The 20,824-nt window shown below is 38.5% G+C and overlaps 1 protein-coding gene across 3 annotated transcripts in view; it reads right to left on the bottom strand.

The window, feature by feature from the left end:
• Positions 1-20,824, bottom strand: part of CAMK4 (calcium/calmodulin dependent protein kinase IV) — a 161,176-nt gene that overhangs the window by 45,016 nt on the left and 95,336 nt on the right. For all 3 annotated transcript variants that reach the window (XM_040541153.1, XM_040541154.1, XM_040541155.1), the window contains one exon: positions 13,660-13,732. In XM_040541153.1, the coding sequence (XP_040397087.1) occupies positions 13,660-13,732 (73 nt within the window). The remainder of the gene's footprint in view (positions 1-13,659; positions 13,733-20,824) is intronic.

Below are 20,824 nucleotides of genomic sequence, written 5' to 3'. Positions count from 1 at the left end.
TTTTAGGAAAGAAGCCAATTCACTAACTTCAAATATACATTTGGCAGGCAGCTAACTCCTTTGAGACTTTACCACCCATCTCCCATCTCTCTCTAGAATGGAGGAAAGAGAAAAAAAAAAGCAGTCGGAAAGAGATCTTTTTAGTCCTGTCCCCGGGGGAAAGACTGCAACACAAGACAGACCATCAATATATATCTGAATGCTCATGTGTTGCTCAAATTACAAGCACTTCAAAGAAGCATGCTTGCAGGAAAAAAAGCATTCTTATTTTTGAGAGATGTGGAGCTGTTAAGCTGATAGTTTGTGAGTTTGTTCAATTATTCTTCCTCATGAACTATTCTTATCACATGAGCTAAGTTATTCTAGGGTGTTGTATCTGCACAGAAAAATATGTTGCATTTTTTGTTAGCAACAATCTTCCACAATATGTCTTACCACATCATAAGAGAGTTTTAGATTAAATTTTGATTTTTAAAGGAAAGACATAATTTTAAGGCTCTAAAACTGACACTTTTATCTTTTTATTATTTTATTTTATTTTATTTTATTTTATTTTATTTTATTTTATTTTATTTTATTTTATTTTATTTGTTATTGCATGCCTTTCAAGTTTTTTTATAGCAATATAAAAACATGCATTAATAGGTCACTTCGAAAAATACAAGAACGTCAGTGAAATACTCACAGTTAGATGCAAGAAAAAGGATGTACTTACAACTGTAATAGTTTATGGTACCTAGCTCTACAGTCACTGAAATTTCCACATGAAAATAAAATCCAGTATTACCATATTTTATTACCATAAAGTATGACCATAAAGTACAGTAATACTTCATATATGAGAGGCCACAATAGGACAACAATGTAATTTTAAAATCCAAGCAAAAAAAGATTTGTATGTTTACTTTATAATCAAAAACACACTGATTTGCTGCTATTGCTACTTATTACTTAGACTCAGATGAATGCAGCAGTTGGAAAAACTCATACCAGTAATGATATACACTGTTTACTTACACTCCAGCTTCTGCCCATCATTACTAATGCACAACAGCTTGTGTCTGAAAATCACCCCCCATCTAATACTGTTCACCACAAAATCAAATTTGTGCTTGGAAACCTAACCACCCCTGGCTTTGCCCTGCATTCATTTACAGAAGGATAAATCTGGAAGGCCTGTGTTTCTGAAGAAGCCCCTGACCACCTGCGACCTGAATCAAGGAGACACCCTAGTTCTTGTATAAATATATATCCTGAAGTGGCATTGACTCCTGAAAACAAGATCCTCATTATTCACCTCTGCTAAACTTTGGATCTTCCAGACCCAGGAGTCTAGAAAAACCTCAACAGAAGTTAAGGGGTTTATGTTATTTAAGCCCAAGACACCCCCTACTTTTGCTGATAGCTATTGGGACACATTACAAATGGAGGTACAAGAGTTCAAAAAGCAATTTACATGGGTGAGAAAACCAGTATAACATCACATAAAACCAGTCACACAGAGACATAAAAACAATTAGGAAAGAGTAAACAAAGAAAATGAGAGAAACAAACTCATTATGGGGTCAAAAATATCCACAGTTGCTCACATTTCAGGAGATAAGTTAGGAAATTCAAATGCACTGGTTTCATTCATGGTGTCAGTGTCACAGAAATGGAATTACTTATCTGAAACAAGAACTGATAAATTATTATAGAGAGTCTGTTCAGGAGTGATCACAGTCAGTCTCAGCCCATGCCATTCCCTGGCACTTTATGAGCCTCCCCTGAAGACTACAGATATTCTCTTAGCTTTTCTTCAAACCACAAGCACAGGGGTTTCCTTTACCTAATGAAAAATGTAATTTTGTAAATAGCCACTTGGCTGAGAGCCTGCTATCCAGTCAGTTTGGTGCTATGAAACTAGCAACAAAAAAGAGCACAAGACAGTAATAGGACTGTTGAGCAATTGCTTTGCAAATGCCTCTCATTAAACAGGTTCACTTGCATTTTACTTCTGAACAATCGGTGTATTTTTCTCCTTACTGTGATTACCGAGGCAAGAACAAGAAGACACGGAGAGACAAGCCTGTCCCCATGTACATCTGCAGGACGACAAGCCTGTGAATGATGACAGCTGAAGAAAACGGCCTCCTTAGGCTTGACCAAATCTTTCTGGAGACAAAGCAGTGACTTCTGCAAATGTACTGCTACTCCTCACCAGTTCACCAAGGTTGCACGGTCTGCATGAAGAGCAGCAATTGCTGCTGAAAATCACACAGTGCCAGCTAGCATTTCTCCACTACCTATTGATGCCTAGCTGAGTGGTTTTCTAGTTGCTATTTCCCCTCTGGGAACTTCTGAGGCAGGATGTCCTTAGTCTGCAGTGTGATCTGCCAAGAGCCCTTCTTGACGCTTTCTGTACCATCAGATCACTAGTGGTTGAGTTTATTGTGAAATGTACATTGTAGATATGAATTGTACACTGTTTATGTCTCACAGGGACAGGTATTCAGACCCCATGTCCCCGAATGACAGTTTGCACACTACATGCAATTAAAAACAAAAGAATTCTGGCAGGTAGAAGTGTTTTGTGTCAGCTAACAGGGCTTATTTGCTGTGTCAGGCAGTCTCTCCTCCTGGGAGGAGATGAGCAGATGGGAATCCCTCGGTTCCAGATAGAATCCACAAAAGGGGCCAGCAGGGCCATCAGGGTAGCTCATCGGGTAGACAGACCCGGGGCTTTGGGCCGGGTAAGCACCTTCCTCACACAGCACAGTCAACAGCCTATCTTACAAATGAAGGTACAAGCAAATCTCCCCCCATCTGTCTGAGATGAATAGGAATGGGCCAAATCCTCAAGTCCTTAATCAGTTCTTGGATGACTTCCCCATAAATGGCACTTTCCTTGAATAAGAATCAGTTTCAGGCACAGGCTCAGAAAAAACAGAATTCAGCACTTTCTTTGTGGTGTGTTTTGAATTAAAACAAGAGCTAATTAATCACTTTCATAGCTATTCTAAAATATTTTTCAGAAATAATATTTTAGCCACTTGCTTTCAAAATGAGAGAAGGACACCTTATTTAGATGAAAGCATAATTTAAGATGCTAATAACCTAGCAAATATGACCCTGCCTTTTTGATGCACTGGACATTAACTGTAATACAGTAGATCTGCAGCATGATCATTTCCTCTATTAGAGATAATAGCAAATACAATACCCTCATTTCCTTATTGCTGATGGCAGCAGCACTGCCAGACTCTTTTGACTGCAAATCTTCTTTTCCCTGTGTGCTGCAAAAGGAGCTTTGTAGACAGCTCAAAACAAGCATCCAAATACGTTTTTGACAAAATAATTCTGAGTCAAGGTACTGATAAAGTAGGCTGGTGTGATAGAAAAGTCTGCTCTATTCCCCTTCATTTGAATATTTAAACATATTATTAACAAGAAAAAATAGTTGTAAATCTGTTTACAGCAAGCAAGTGAAACAAATGAATGTAATCCAGCAAAATGTAACCAGTCATTCAAAATGCCCATGCCCCCTAAACAGATTATCCTGTGCATGAAGCCATTTGTTATTTAACCTTGCTTCAGAGGGAGAGTATTTAGGACATAAATGCCTTCCTCTCCCAGGCAGTGGCAGTGCTTCAGTAGGTTTCTTACAAAACTTGACAGTTCACCTACTTGTTTATTTGTTCTTGATGGTAACGTGCTAGAAAGGTCTTCACAGGATGATTGTGAAGCCTTGTTAAGATGTTGTCACCAAATGGGATTAAAGGCCAAGATGATCTCCCGGCCTCTATGGAGCCCTGTCTGTACATGATGTGTTAAACCACCATTCCCTGGGAGGAGCCACCCTCAAACCTCACAAGAGATTTAAATCAAGGGGAGAATGTCTATATTTTTCCCACAAAACAGTATGATATAAATCCAACCATTGGTTCTACCTGCTTTCACTAACTGCAATTGTAAGAGCAAACAAATGTCTCTCCCCTCATTTCATTCCTTCTGTCTGTCTGACATCCTGCCTTGATACATAGGGTCTATTATGTGTCAGAGACAGGATCTTTTACAGAAATCCTTTTTAAAACCATTGTTAGAACCTCTTTATTCTGCAGTCTGATACAATGACCATTATGTTTATGGTATTTCAAGAGGCTACAAACAAGATCATAGCACACAGCTGATAATATGTTTCTCACTATGAGCAGACTTGTCTTTCTATCTTTCTTGTGCTGTGATTTCACTACAATATCTTAAATAGTAAAATTATAATTATACAAGCTCTCTTCCCTCACCCACTGTGACACCCCATGCACTGTAAAACCATTTGCAGTGAGCTATCCATATATTAGGATGCCATTTATTTATTGTCTTGTACTTTACTTCAGGACACACTTCACACAGAATTTAGAGCACCTGACAATTATCCGGACTTTGTTAAATCAGGTAGTACAATGAGGATATCTCTGTATGAATTTTCATAACAAAGAAATATCACTTTGGAACTTTTTAAGAGTTGTAACTCTGACATATCCGTCTTCAGGTCAGGCATTTCTTTGTAACCCACAATTTAAAATTGTTGGAAACACTGTTAGCAGTCATTACGTCTACTGTCACTTTAAGGTTATATCTATGTATATATATAATTTTGTCACATCCACAAAATTAACTTAATGGAAGTAGATAAAACTGTCATTGTGGAGGTTTACACTCTAGAATATATTCCGCAGGAAATCTTTTTGGTCTACAGTCAGTCACACAAGTTACAGGTGAATTGTGTGCTAGATACACTGTTTTGAACCTAAACAAAATACAACACAAAAGAAAACAACTGTGTTGTTTTTTTCTTATTGTTGTTTAGTTGGTTGTTGTAGTTTTGTTTTGTTTTTTGTTTTTTTAACTGAGATAGTTGACACAAGTGAGGTCACTTCTCATACGTTGATATGTGTTGATGCAGGAGAAAGGGGACAATTTGGCGTGTTGCACAAGACAGAAAAAGGCAGGCAACCCTGTGAAGAAACCACTTTTAGGAACAGACTTCATGGGAAGCAGAGACAGATATGTGGGCTGCATCACTGGCTGGCAGTACTGATGTTGAACCTGACTGCTCTCTTTTCCCTCTTATTACAACAGGCTTTAGAAATAATCATGACCACACAAAATAACACGCATTACTTGCATTTTCACTTATTTTACCTATTGAATACAATTATGAAACCATGCAGTTATGGCTCTGAATGTAGAGAAATCAGTTGGATAAAGTGAAGGTAATTAGTATTTCCTGAGAGAAATACTAATTCAGGGAGATGGGCAAAGTTTTGAACTCTATATTACTTTTTATTTTCAGAAAACAACATGTCTTTCAATTAAGAAAAAAAAGTCAGAGAATAGTAATAATTTCAATGTTTTAATAGATTACAGAACTCAATTTCCAATCTGAACTTTAGAGCTATTTTAGTAAATTTATTTGAATACAAAGCAGACATTCTCAGTATAGTTTTCAAATTCCTCTTAGATTTATGTACGGTATTCTTGTGCATCACGTGCATGTGCAAATCTCTTATCCACTTAGACATAATTCTGGTTAGGCATTTAACTGGAAATGGCTAAAAGTACATATCTGATTTCTGCACAACTCTGAAGAGTTTCATATGTTCAATTTGTGCAAAGTCTATGACCACAAGCCATGCAGATGTCCTTAATACGTTTTTTTTTACATTATTAATTTGTAAACAAAATTGATATTTAAAAAAAATGTTTCATTAAGTACACTGCAGATCATAACTGATCACAACTGAAGAGATTTGCCACAGGAAGTAATGAAATATGAATATTGCTGCCCTTAATGCACAGGTGGTAGCTCTTCAGGTATTCAGCTAAATTGCTGTAAAATATTTAGCACCTAAACTACTTCTCACAATTAAAAATTCAATATTCTCCTGTGTTTCAGCATCAATGAGTAATTATTAAGAATGGTATTTTTTTTCTCTTTAAATAAAGTGCAAATTACCAGTAAAAAAGGTCAACAAAAGGAGGGGACTTAGAAAATATTGGGTGCCTTGTAACCATATTTGATAACTTGGTACCATATTTGTAAAATGAACAGATTTTTTAACTAATGGTAGAAATCATGATGTATTTCTTTATAGGGATGGATCCACTATTGTCAATTGCTATTGGCCTGTTGAGTGGCATGGGATTACTCAAGAATTTGTTTTTGTAATTCTCCAGTCAGTGTCACTTTCACAGTTGAGTAAAATGAATTACATCTAGCCAACAGCAACAAACTTTATACATGTCCTGTCATGTCAGCATCTTACCATTCATTAAGATTTTCTAAAAATGGAGATTTCTTAATGGTAACAAAAAAGTTACATTTTAAAAAATGCATTTTACCAAAGTTTTTGAGAAATACTGCAGGACTTAAATATAGAATAATTTGAATTTTCTATGTCAGTTTGCTAAAGTTATGTTTAATAAACTCATTTGACCCTAAAACCCCTGAAATAGAACTGCCAAAAGACTGCCTATACTGTATGGGAATTTTTAAATTTAGGGCTCCATTAAACACACTGGATCCTATGTAGTTGCATTAGCATTATAATAAGCTCACAAAAAGGACCCAATACAGAAAGTTACACAGAAAGCTCCTCACATATTCCCATGCAGATTCCCATACAAATCAGTAAAGTGCTAATGGATTACTCCTCAGAAGACATTTTTGAATAAGCATGACAAGACCTGTTACAGATTGCTGGATCCATCTGCTCCTCTTTCTTCACAAATTACATCCTTCCCAAAATATGGAAAACAGCTCAAATCTGAATGCACAGAGGTGATTACACTAGCACTTGTGAGTTCCCAGGACTTAAGGCCACTACATTCTGCACTGGATCACTGCTGAACACTGTAAAGCAAGCGTAAGTCCTAAACTTCAAATGTTATTTCAGAAAACCTTTTTCTCTAGTGTTGATCTTGAATAGGCCAGGAGAAGAGCCAACAGTGTGATGGAATTACTGTTGCTTTTTGGAGAAAGAGCATGTTGCAGAGTCCGCACTACAACTACAAGCCATCCTTGCAAACCAGGCTGAGTATATAGCTGGTCTTCCAGAGTACGCCTTACTCTTCACCCTCCTCAACAAGCCAAGAGGAAATACCACACCCACTTGCAAAGGGCAGCAAGGGTGTTTTGCCTTACTCTTCACAGTGGCAGGACACCAAAGGAGGATGGTTCCACTTGGAAGAGGCTCTTCTCTTTTTCATGTGGTCCAAGGAAGTTCAGCCAAAGATTTTCATCACAGAGTTTTTTTCCCAAGAATGGGAGGATTATGCAAAATACCAGTAGTTAATACTAACAGCTGCAATGAAGAAGCCCAAGAATGTGTACAGTTCTGCACATAGTCTCCCCCTTCAAGGGCCAAAGTTTTAGGAGATCAAAGAAGCTAGTCTAGAGAGCTAGGGAGTACTCTGAACAAGATTTGGGGACTGGATATTGGGGAGCAAAGGCTGCTGCTGAGTAAAAGTACATTCGTATGAATTTTCCAGTCACAGTTGCTGAATCTGGAGCCCAGTAGCTGGTAAAGATGAAGATGATATTACAAACAAGTGGGTGTTGTTTGTACAACAGGGTGCATATTACAGCTCTAACCAGACCTCATCTGACAATAAAACACTCCATAATTACATCCTGTGTATCCACCATTTGCAGCTCGTTTGACACACAACACGTTACATGACAGAGTGTAAAACAAAACCTGGCAACAGATACATAGCAATAAACTTTGTATGCAAAATATTATATTCATACAGTCAGTTTTCCAGGATATTACAGCTAATACTCCTGTAAGAAAAAAAGTATACTTAGGACTTTGAGACTGTGTTTCATCCCTTAAAAAGGGGCACCATGCATTCTAAGCTGTGCTTTGCTACAGGAATCAGAGTGAGGACGACAGCTCTTAAACACTGTCACCAGCCACTGGCACCAACTGTTCTGAACTACTTATGGCTCAGGGACGTGGGTGTGAACACCACATCTTGATGAAGGTTCTGCAAGCAAGCCGTAACTCCCAGGCAGGCTTGAGGATGAACATAACTCATATCACCTCAGTGACATGAGATGGGTGAAGAATTTGGACAACAAATAAAAGAGACTCATTGTCTAGACTTTCTATGTTGTATTTTTCCCTTTGTTGGTTACCATAAAAGTGATATAAATTTTCTTTTGCATGCTGAATACCTTTTTTTTTTTTCCTAAAAAAGAGCACAAATGCAAGTGCTTTTTATTATATATTTCCCCAAATAGACAATAGCTACTGTCTCTCATCTGAATTCAGTGTTCACCTCCCTGTTCTTCCAAAATGTTGCCAATCAAACCCCCCAAAATGAAGAATGCTAGAGTGCAAGTGTTAAATCTGAAAACCAACAATTTCTGTGCTTTTCTTCTAGATCCTGTTGGTGGATTAGACGGAGAATGGCAAAAGTGGATGATGCCATTAGGGAACACGATACAACATCATAATCCTTAGCACAGAAGTGCTGCCAGAAAAACCAAGTTTCTTTTGTTTTACAGTATCAAGATTTGGGCCTTTTAATCACCGCGGCACGCTCAAAGAGCATGCTGGATCTGGACTAAAACTTCAAGTTACTGAAATACCACTTTTGAATAAGCATGATGAAAATTTAAAAAATGTTATATTTCCCCTTTGTGGACATGACTAAGAATTCTTTCTTCCTCAGCAAAAAAGCCCAGAGAATGAGATCAGAACCGCTGTTTGCCAACCATAACTCGAACAACACATATGCCAGGACCAGATTCAGAAAACCATTCCCTAATACCAGTGAGGTTCATCAGGGAATGGGAAGAGATTTGCAAGTATAAATCTCTTCTATTATAAAGGAAACCTTTTGCAAAAGAGGTGGAAAACAGATATGATAGAAGATACATATATATATATATAATTAGAAGATATATATATATAATTAGAAGATATATATATATATATATAAGATATACATATTATTATTATATAAAGAGAAGAAGTAGATATTCTTCAATGTCTACAATCATGCATAAGATTCCTCCTCATATACACAGAATTCACAAATTTTGTTACTATTCTACACAGGTCTTTATCCTGTGATGCAATATATAGCCATCCCTGACATTGTCTTTCTTTCGTGGAATTTAACTTGATGAGACTTTGCTTCCTACAAAATTGAGTCCCAGATTTCTTCCCTACTTGTCTCAATAAACTTACTACCTAGGTGTATGTTGATAATATAACATAATAGCATATATAATAACATAATACCTTGTTCAAAATTTCAAATTTTGTGACATTTATACCTTGGTTAAGTTTTCTTTGTAGCTGGTGGCTCAAACCAAAATCCATCAGTCATCTGCATTTCAAATTTGGACTAACTCAATGATTGCACAGAAAATATTAAATTTTTTCTCACTCTTCTTCTAACGTTCACTTGCTTATTGATGCTAAAACCCCGAGATATTTTAATCCAGTCTCCTGGGTCTTAACACTTTAAAGATCTGATTTCCTAGTTTGCTCTAAGCTCTAGTTGTGAGACACACCAGTTACTCAGTGTTTGTAAAATGAAATTGCAAGCTGCATGTTCATTTTTGGTTCTTAACTACTATCATACATGATAGGACAGCTGAAAGTTCACTGAAATGAATAGTAACCTTTGATCTAGATTTTTCCCCTCAAAGCTGCAAATGTATGAGTGCCCTCAGCTGTTGCAGTCACAGAGGAGAATTCAGCACACGCCCTGTGAATTTACCTGAGAAGGAATGGAATAGAAGTGTCGGCATACAACAAGCTTGAAGTGGCAGAAAACTGAAATAAAAAATAGAAACATACATGGAGGGGGTACCAAAGATAGCTTCAGGAAAATGTTCCTATCTAGACAAGATAATAGCCAGTCAGAGGAAAACAACCTATTATAAACTGTGAAGGGAAATTAACTTAGATACTGCTGGTTGAGTTCAAAATTACATATAAAAGGTATGCTTGTAACTACCCTAATTACAAAAAGAAAATTGTTAAAAATTATTTCAAATTTGAAAATAATGAAAGAAGTAATTTAACCCTCAAGTAGAAACCTATCACTTTGACACTAATACAAAGTAGGCAAGAAGGAATATGGTTTATTTTTAGTGACAAATATAAAGTATGAAAGTACACATTCAAAAAAAAAAGTATAATTTTGTTAAGTTTCATCAGCTAAGAAGTACAATATATTTTACAATGAAAATGCTTAAATATCTTATTCTGACCAATATTTCAAAGATGCTGTGAATTCCCTAACATCAGTAACTCATTCTGCAATTCAGGCAGTTGAAGACCTGGCCTCAGGACATCTGTGTGCAGAAATTCACTTATGACATAAAACAGAAAAGCTGCCACCAGAAAAAGCATGCAGGAAAACCATTCTTTATTCAGCTCATCCTCTGAAAAGGAGAGAAAGGACAGTGGTGTGCAAAGAGAGAGAAATTCCCCATATGCATCTTCTCTCAGGAATGCAATTCACACTGTTCTGAAATGCTGGATAGCAGCAAAACCTCCCCAAACAGCACAGCAGAATAGTTAAGGGGATGAACACTGGCTTGCCCTAGTTTCATAAAGGCCTTTCATCTTATGAAAGAGGCTGTCTTCTGGCTGGAAGAACAAGGGAAGTATAACTGAAAAGGCGAAGGTGTGGCAGAGAGGAAAAAAAATCTTTCCACTAGGAGCAAATACAGTCATGGGCCTTGAAAACTGAATCAGATATGTAACCACCAGCATACAGAAAAATTGTGGAAAAGACAAAATGAACTCTTTAGTATTTGGGCAAAATTGACAATATAGTTTTTGTTGTTTCCTCTGTTCTTGGGAGAATAGATAACTGATACCTTTATGCTGGTCTGTGACCTGGAAGATTAAGATTCATTTTCTGTGTGCTGGTCTGACTGCCTGCATAATTCTTGGTATGCCAGTTAGAGACAGACTTTCAGATATTCAGGTGCTGCAAGAAACAGATAAGCTTAGAAGCTTTGGGGTTTAATTTAATTTAATTTAATTTTAATTTTAATTTTATTTTTTTTAAAAAACAGTGTAACTCCATTGGGTTTAATAATTTCAAAAGGAACTAAACAAAAACATTTAAGTGCTTTTAAAATCCCACTGCTCTTGATTACATACTTTCAAAGTGTCTCTGAAATACCTTTGTTAAATGAAGAGATAATACCTCCTTGTGTCAATGATACACTGTGAGGACAGATCTATTACTACAGTATTACAGCAGCCCTTAACAAGGGATGTATAAAACAAGCACACTACTTTGAGACAGTTTAGCAAAGTGATGTCTAAATGCTTCTCTTGCCAGGAGCAATTTCTAAAAATTGTGGAGGCCAAAATGCTTAACTGGTGTCAGCAGGGTATTAGTTGGCATGGTCTGTTGAGGAGATTGTGTAATTACCTGTTTTGGAGAATGACCCACTGATATATATTCTTTTATTTGGGAAAGATTATTCTTCTGCAGCAGCATTTTCCAGACAAATCCTAGTGCTCCTCCAGTTCTGCTCACAAACACCATTCTGTCAAGGTTTCAGTCCAGTCTAGCACAGTATCTCCATTGGGCTGCAAAGATCCCAGTTTGGGAACAGCCACTTCCACAGCTTTCACAGCTTTGGCACGGATGTTGAGTGCCGGGTGTAAAAGCAAAAATCAATACAACCCTTCTAACCAGGGATCTAGTACCACGACCTATAAAATCTAAACTTGAGCTACTGCATGCTCACGTAAAGTCCAGCTTTTTGGCTTTTGTACATCTCTGTTCCACTAATTTCAACCAAGCTAATACAGTTCATACAAGCTGTAGACCTTCATCTGCTTCCTGCCTTTTAAAATAAAGAGCTGAAACATCTTCTGAACCATCTTTCAGAAAATCATAATCATATTTTTGCAGAAAAAAATGGATAAATAATGGAAAACCAACCTAACTGGGGCACTCCCACTGAAAGAAAATATCAGCCAAAAATAATAATCTGAACTAATTTTAAGAATACAAATAGATTATGTTGTGCACTAAACTTAAATATATAATTTAGACTACATATTAACTTCTCACTACTAGGTACCTTCCACAGAGGTCAGCCATCATCCCAGTCCTATCCTGGGGAACACCTGGCACCTCCGAGACACTGCATCTCCTCCAACAATCTGTCAAGTTCCTGCCTCTACACTGCCATCCACCTCTCTTTTGCATGTGATTGACAGCTGTTTCTTTTTTGTTTGTTTGTTTGAAGAGTCCCATACTCTAGGAATACAGCCAAAGTCAGTCACATCCCATCTGCATTATTTGCACACTGCTGAGTGCTTCTGTCTGCTCCAAGATCTTTGCAGTCTTCCTGCTACCTGACTGCTTCACCCCAAACATCTGCTGCAGGCAACCACACAATGCCACAACCCAAAATACCTGCTGCTGACCCTGAATTCGGACTGTCAGGCACATCCTTACTAATATCTTATTATCACAAGTTAAAATAGCCTCCATGTTTCTGTTTCTCTGAAATCCTCTGAATGTCCCAACTGGACTGTTTCTTCTTGTCCAACATGACCCCTGTCATCTGCACTGGAAGTGATCAGTGCTAGTGTTTAGACTAGAAAGTCAAGAAATTAATTACTTAGTTATTTCCCAGCATCTGATTGCTGGTTTGGTGAACATACAGTGTGAAATCAGATGGGAGAGTTACAAGTGACAAAGAAAAAGAGATAGTGTACAGAAATACTCTATGCAGCTATTAGAAGCCATCACCTTCTTTGCTCAAAAATCTTTCTACCTTCCTCTAGGTGGCAGAATATGACATAGTTGTGCAAAAATTCAAATTTTTGAAAACCATACAAAATACAGGGGAAGAAGCTATATCACAAACTAGACAATCTACTAGGCCCATACGTTATTCTGCCCTCTCTCAGTACTACTGTCATTCTGTGTATGTGCAATTTGAAGAGCAGTGAGAATTAATTTTTGGTTCGACATGTTTTAAACTATACTGTCTACCTTCCTTATAGTCCACACTTTCTTGTGATGAGTCTTGTTTGTGTTTATCGCTTCTGCATAGCATCAGAAACTGTGATGGGTCACCTTCAGGCAACAACTGGAAATGAAGCATAACTATTTTCATGACAATCTTCTGCAGGAATCTCTCATTCAAATTCCTATAACTTTTTACACCATCTAAAATGATTAGTCAATCTATTATCCTTTTAACTTGAGAGAAAAGTAATGCACTCTCTTTAAGGTTCCAAGCAAATTACTGTGAATTACTCTGAAAAAAAAATGAATGAGAAGCTACACGAGTGCCAGTGATTGCAAATTACTTTTAGGGCTAAAATGATCAGTGCTGAACACCATAGGGTTTTGAGACTGGACAGAGTATGCACTCCACTGTAATAGATGACAGAGCATTAAATGTATTGCTGACTGCCATCCTATGCCACTTCTTACCCTTTAAAGTGCCACAACCTTAAAAAAAGATCAATACAAAAATAATTATAGGAAGGAAGTTGTGTGCACTATCTCCAGTGAACTTTTCTGTTTCTTTCATACCTAAGTATTTATTGAGCCATTACAGGTGAAAAATTAGATATTAAGCATATAAGGCTAGATAATACTCACAGCAACTGCCTCCAAGATTTGTTTAACAGCATCAGCAGCATCTCGTTCACTGTAATAACCCTTTTCCACAATCCTACAGAAAAAGCAATGAAAGAAATTGCATTCAGGATTATGCATCAAGGTAAATAAACTGTGCAGTCAAAAGCTTCTTTTGAAAAATGAGCTAGACAACAATCAAATTTAAATACTCCTGGGAGTCTGGAGTGCCCTCTAAAGCATAGAAAACAGCCCTTTTGCAATTCAGGTTACTTTGATTCCCAGCTACATGAGAAGCTGAAGTTGAGATATCAACTCAGCAAGAAGAAATAATACATACATATTCAGCTGAAAGGGTTTGGAATTTTCTAAAACTCATGGAATCTGAATTGCTCCCATATAAAACTAGGCATCCTTTAAGAACTGCTTCTTCAGATTTACCTTTATCTCTGTACCTCCTTTGTTTATTTATTAAACAAAAGCATCATGCCCTATCAACACAGATCTGAACTGTATAGAAGAAAGGGCTGGTGTCAAAATCTACCAAATCTAAATTATCCACTCAGTATCACAGCCTGAACAATTGTCTTTCTTACCTAATCAGCAGGAAATCAGGACACTGTTGTCAAAAAAAGAAGTTTCATTAAAACTTAAACTATTTTTTTCTTCTTAATGTAAACTGCAGGTATACTATATTTATTTTGTACAAATGACATGCAATAGTGTGTTTGTAAACATGCTGACCACATGTAGCTTTTGATGAGTTCAACTATTATGTGTTCTGAACATCCTGAAAAATCTCCTCTGCCCCCTGCCTTTGCTTTTACATCAAATCACTTTCATAAAAACAATCAAAACCCCAACTTTCTTCTTTAATATTGTTATCTCCCCACAGTAAGGGTTAATGCCATTTTCTGGGCTGCCCTGCTAAAGCCCTGGCGTGTTACTGCACGCTTCACTTTTGGAAGAACATGGGCAGTGGCAGTGGGTCTGAGTGCTGACTCAGGATTTTCATTGCATGTTCTGCAATAATAGAAACTGCCATTACAGAATAAAGCACAACATGAATGCACAGTTCAGTTCAAGAAAGTCAGCAGGAGAACCAGATTTGCACAGGGACATGTAAGAGGTTAATAAAAGAAGGACATATCACTAACATTTATTAATGGTCCATAATGGTTTGGCAAGAAACCCAACAGTCTTCTTACCTTCATATGTAACTACACACATTATTTGTGAACCAGAATAATTCTCCCTCAAAGAATTTGACCTAAAAGGTGAAGTCTTTGACCCGAAGTTTTGATTTTTCACCATATTCAGTTTTTGAAGCCCAAGAAAACATAGAGATTGTCTACAAAGTGAACCTGTGCTGCCTAGTCATGTATTTCATCAAGTGATCTGCAAGCACACAAACTTATAGATATATTAGAATACAACAATTAGATATATATTAGAATACAACGCTCAAAGAACCCCAAGAACCTGGAGAAGGACAAGCCTAAAATGTCTGAAGTCAACAGTTACTGGGAAGACCTCCTGCCTCAAGGTCCAGAACCGGATTCTGCTTATACCAAGAACAGCATCCTCCTTTCTCCCTACTCTTCCCACCCTTTTCTCTTAGACAAAAAGTTTTAAAGTATGCAATCAAATGCCACATTACACTTGAAAGCACGATTCCTCCTTGCTACCTGAGGCTCTCTGGATTATCCCTGTCTGGTAGGTTACACTGAGAGAACTGAGCCCAGTGACCCTTTTGCCTGGGTCTTTGCTACCCCGTAGTGTCTTGGTTTCCTTCTTCTTTTGAATTCAGTATTTATTAATGTATATGAAAAGTATTTAGGTTTAGCCAGCAATTTCCTCTCTTCAGCATTTGAAAGCATTTCTGAGAACACTGACTTCACTCCCATCCCACCATCCTGCTTCCCTGCTAGTGTTTTGGGTGCTAACCTGCTCCTCCCACCATACCACAATAAGCATGTTAAAAACACTGCCCTTGTCTTTCAGGATTTAATGTATTAAAGACATTCACAGCATAATAATTTTATTAAGCTTACAATCTTTAGTAAGGCATGGCAGCCAGCAAAAAAATTTCAAAGTTGGTAACGAGGTAATGAAACCAGAAAGCCTGTGCTTCCCCACTGCCACTTTTGGGATCACATTGCTCCTGCTAATGACCTTCAGGTTCTTGAGGCTTGGCAGCGGGAGCATCCTACTACTGGTAGGTCCTTGCAACTACAGCAGAGGGGCTGTGCTAGTTTGACCCTCTGCTTCCAAATTGCCATAGCTTTTAGAATATATTCCACAAAGCACTGTAGGGAAAAAAAACAAGCAAACAAACGGCATGGGGCCTGTGGACATGCTGCACACCAGATGAGCTGCTGGAAGCTCTCAGGGTTTAGTTGCAATGCTGGTAATGCATGCATCCCCAGGGAATGGGACACCCTGCTCATGCTGGAGTCAACACAATCCAACAGCTGCAAAACCACCTTGTGCATCTCAGCTTGGACATGGGCCAGGCAGGAGGCAGACAGTTTTAAGGTTTCACCAGGATTTGAAATACTCAGATTTTCCAACATATGTGTTTACAATCAGAGAAATACATGGCAATTCAGTTACAGTTCAATATACCTTTCTCCATCCAACAAATACCTAATTTTATGGTATGGTCTATAGCCCAGTATTTGCTCTATTCTTTCTTTATCAAACAGATAAAGTTAAGAATTAAAAAAAAAAAAAAAAAAAAGACATCTGTTAAATGCAGCCTTTTTTATAAAAAAAATAAAAACAAAAATTTCCTCCAATCATCACAATCAAAGAAATGTTGAAGCTCCTGTCTTCCTGTCAATTCCCAGCCAATGCAAGAAAGGCATCTACCAACTGCCTGTCTCCTGGAAACATGGGAGATCAAAGAGATGCTCAGGACTGGCACCCTGACCACAGCATGTAGATCAGAACTCCTTGCCTAACACTACTATATACCAGTATTGATAGGATATTGTTTTCATTATTTACATTTAAACACTCAATGGAAGAAGCATGCAGGTGCTGAAGATGAAGACACTGTGAATTTACAATTTACAGTAAATGGATGTAATGAAGCATGGGCCCATATTTCAGGGGAGCAATTCAAGACAACTGTAAAATTATTGTGCAATGCACATGGCTCGCCAGCTGAAGTTACATGTGAGTAACATGCACTGGCAAGCCAATTACACCTCATGTAACATGCAGTTATCTTACTCGTTTTTCAGAAGTCTAGAGCCCAGAGAGATTGAGAATACAAACCTTACTCTTAATTAATGATAATCTAGCAAGTAGAAAGCCTTATCTTCTGTAACAGCAGGAAATGAAATAAGACATACTTATTCATACTAGAGATGAAAATTTATTTTTAAGGGTATTCTGCTTTAAAACTGAAACCAGCTCTTAGGCAGTAAGAAAGAGTACTGAAAGAAGACTCCTGTAGTTTAGGCCTGTTAATAAAGCTGGGGTATCATCTGCATATCTATTTTTTGCATTCTCCCTGTGATAGTTTACATAAGACAAAGGGTAGGTGTGCCAGTTTGCTACCTGAGACTAGTGAAGCTTCTTTACAAGGATTTTTCAGTTTCAGCTGGCAGCTTAACACTGACTCATTGCCCTTTTTTTCCATAAAGGGAAGGAAACTTGCAGGAATGTCTTATTTTTTTATTATGGAAATTAAACAATTATTTATACCTAGCTTACAGAATGATCTTTAAGAAATGCCTAGATGAAAAAATATCAAGCCTTCACTGAGAGGACAGAAAAACAAGAATGGTAATGGTAAGGAACTAATTAAATCCTGTCTTTGATATGCAAATGAAATAGCCTGGTAGGCCAAAAGAGTGTTTGAGAGAAAAACTGGGAGGAAGGCAGAAGGGAGTGGGAAAGAATGGATACAGAAATGCCATTTTAAAGTCAAAGAAAAATTGGGTTGGCAGAACACTAAATTTGCTGGCACAAACATTCAGAAAATTCAAGACAGAACTTCACATCAATGATGACTTTCTAGAGCAAGCAAAAATACTATACTGATGCTATAGAGAATTCATATTCTCATACCTACCTGTGTAGAACCACATCTAAGCCTGCACATACACAGTTAATGAAATAACGCCAATTCAGTTATTTACACTTGTACGCAGCCAGACACACACCTATTACATACTGATGGACACCTAGCACACCTAGTACATACTGATGGACATCAAGCTGCAAGTCTCCAAAAATGCCACCTGGTTTAACCTTACCTTTCCAAGCACACATGAATGAATTTGAAAGAAAACCTACTCCTGCTGTAAGGAGAAGCATTTCCCAAAGGCATCTCCCCTGCTCTCCTGTAGGGCAGCTAGGGATGCTGGTGCTCAGCTAAAGAACAAAACCATCTATAGCGGCACACTGCCCCACAAACCAAAAGGTAGCCCGGGGAAAGGCTGCAACCTTTCTCCTGTGATTAGCGCTCTTGTCTAAGCAGCAGGCAGATGAAATCTGGCAGCTTCCATATGGTCATTAAGAATGCATACTGGTGTTTAATAACTTGGAGTAATGTTTGCCAAATCCCACCCGGCCTTGGTAGCGTTTCTGTTCATTCTGAGTAGTCGGAAGCTTCTAACAATATTCTTTAGTTTTCCAGGCAGTTTTCAGTGTAGCCTCTAGACATCTACGCTGTTGCTCTGCTATGGAAGTGTGAAACGTCCTCTGCTGCTTTTTATGTTTTCATTATGCACATCTTCATCAGAGTCTATATCAGCACTGGCATAAAGTCCTACAGATATTCACCACACGTCCGCAGCCTGCAGTGTAATTTGGAAGGACCATACACTGGATTTTACTCTTGTTGGGACCTTCCCCTTATAACTTGTTACTTCACATTCATATGAAGCCACTGAAACCAATAGGATATCACTGTAAAAGAATGTGGACACACTTGCTCTGCAGAAACTGTATTACTTGTGTGGAAAACAACAAAAGGAGGAATGCAGTCCTGCTAAACTAAACACATTTGATCTAAAAATCAATAAAATATACAAAACACTCATTACCTAACTGTTTTTATAGTTTAAGGAAAGATCTTGAATCAAGGCACAGGAGAAACACTGTTAGCTCTTGGGTCTGTCAGAAACTTCCTGTAAACATTACAGTCTACAGCTACAGAGTCTGTAGGTATATACTTCACCTTGTCACCTGCACAGAGCTGTTAAGAACTCTAGCTTTCAAACAAATTTGAAAGCTAATTTTGTAGATAATTGAGGAAATCAGCCAGGGCTTGATCCTGTTCCTATTTAAATTAACAGAGGCAGATCTCTGTTTTCTCTAGCATCCAGGACATGTCTACATAATATATATATATATATATTTTTTTTCTCAGTCTTTACCAGCAAGAGTTTCAGCCACATAGCCCAGGCCCCAGAAGGCAAGGGCACAGACTGGAAGAATGAAAAAGCACCCACAGTAGGAGAAGAACAAGTTTGAGACCAGCTAAGGAACCTGAAGGTGCACAAGTCCATGGGACCTGATGAGATACACCTATGGGTCCTGAGGAAACTGGTGGATTAAGTTACTAAGCCACTGTCCACCATATTTGAGAAGTGGTGGATGTCTGGTGAAGTAACTGAAGTTACTGACTGTAAGAGGGGAAACATAAAACCCTAATTTTTAAAAAGGGAAAAAAGGAAGGCCCATGGATCTACAGGTCAGTCAGTCTCACCTCTGTGCCCAGCAAGATCATGAAACAGATCCTCCTTGAAACTATGCAAAGGCACATGGAAAATAAGAAAGAGATTAGTGACAGCCGTCATGGCTTCACTAAGGACAGGTCGTGCCTGACAAATCTGGTGGCCTTCCACAATAGGTTACAGCATTGGTGAATAGGGGAAGAGCAATTGACATCATCTACCTGGACTTGTGCAAAGCATCTGACACTGTCTCCCATATCCTTGTCTATAAATTGGAAAGACATGGATTTGATGGATGAACCACTTGATGGGTAAGGAATTGACTGGATGGTTGCACTCAACGATTTGCGGTCAATGGCTCAACGTTCATCTGGAGCTCAGTGACGAGTAGTGTTCCTGAGGAGTAAGTACTGGGCTGGCACTGTTTAACATCTTTGTCGGTGACATGGACAATGAAATTCTGTGCACCCTCACCACAACAAGCTTTGTGGTGCAGTCAACACACTAGAGGGAAGGGATCCTATCCTGAGGGACGTGGACAGGCTGAGAGGTGGGCCTGTGCAAAAATCTGGAAGTTCAATGTGGCCAAGTGCAAGGTCCTGCCCCTATGTCAGGGCAATCCTAAGCACAAATACAGAGTGGGCAGAGAACAGATTGTGAGCACCTCTGAGAAGAAGGGGGTTGTTGTTTGATGAGAAGCTCAACATGAGCCAGCAATGTGCACTTGCAGCCCAGAAAGCCAACTGTATCCTGAGCTGCATCAAAAGAAGTGTGACCAGCAGGTTGAGGGAGGTGATTCTCCTCCTCTAATCTGTTTTGAGAGACCCCACCTGGAGCTCTGAGTTCAGTTCTGGGGCCCTCAGCACAAGAAGGACATGAACCTCTAGGAGAAAGTCCAGAGGAGGACCATGATGGTCCAGGTCAGAGGAATGGAGCACCTTCCCTATGAAGACAGAGAGAACTGAGATTATTTAGCCTAGAAAAGAGAAAGCTCTGGAGAGACCTTATAGAAAACTTTGCGTACTTCAAGGGGGATTTTACAAAAGCTGGGGAGGAACGCTTCATCAGGAAGTGCATTGAAACAAGGGGTAATGACTTTAAACTAAAAGAGGGAAGATTTCAATTATATATAAGAAAGAAGTTATTTACTCAGAGGGTGGTGAGGCACTGGAACAGGTTGCCCAGAGAAGCTGTGGATGCTCCATCCCTGAAAGTGTTCAAGGCCAGGCTGGATGGGGCGTTGAGCAATCTGATCTAGTGGGAGCTGTCCCTGCCCATGGCAAGAGGGTTGGAACTGTATGGTCTTGCAGGTCCCCTCCAACCCAAACCATTCTATGATTCCATTACAGAGATGAGGCCATAGCAGAAAAAGTTTGCTAGTGATGCTGGAATTGCAAGGAGTCTGAGTATTGACTGTATTTAACAAACTTAGAGCTTCACAGGCAGTGATTTGCTTTCCCTTAAAAACGCTTGCCCCCCTTCCTGAATGGGTT

Source organism: Cygnus olor, chromosome Z, assembly GCF_009769625.2.
Source record: "Cygnus olor isolate bCygOlo1 chromosome Z, bCygOlo1.pri.v2, whole genome shotgun sequence".
NCBI lineage: Eukaryota > Metazoa > Chordata > Aves > Anseriformes > Anatidae > Cygnus > Cygnus olor.
Note: the sequence above shows the minus strand (reverse complement) of the source record. Positions and strands in the feature narration are given on the sequence as shown.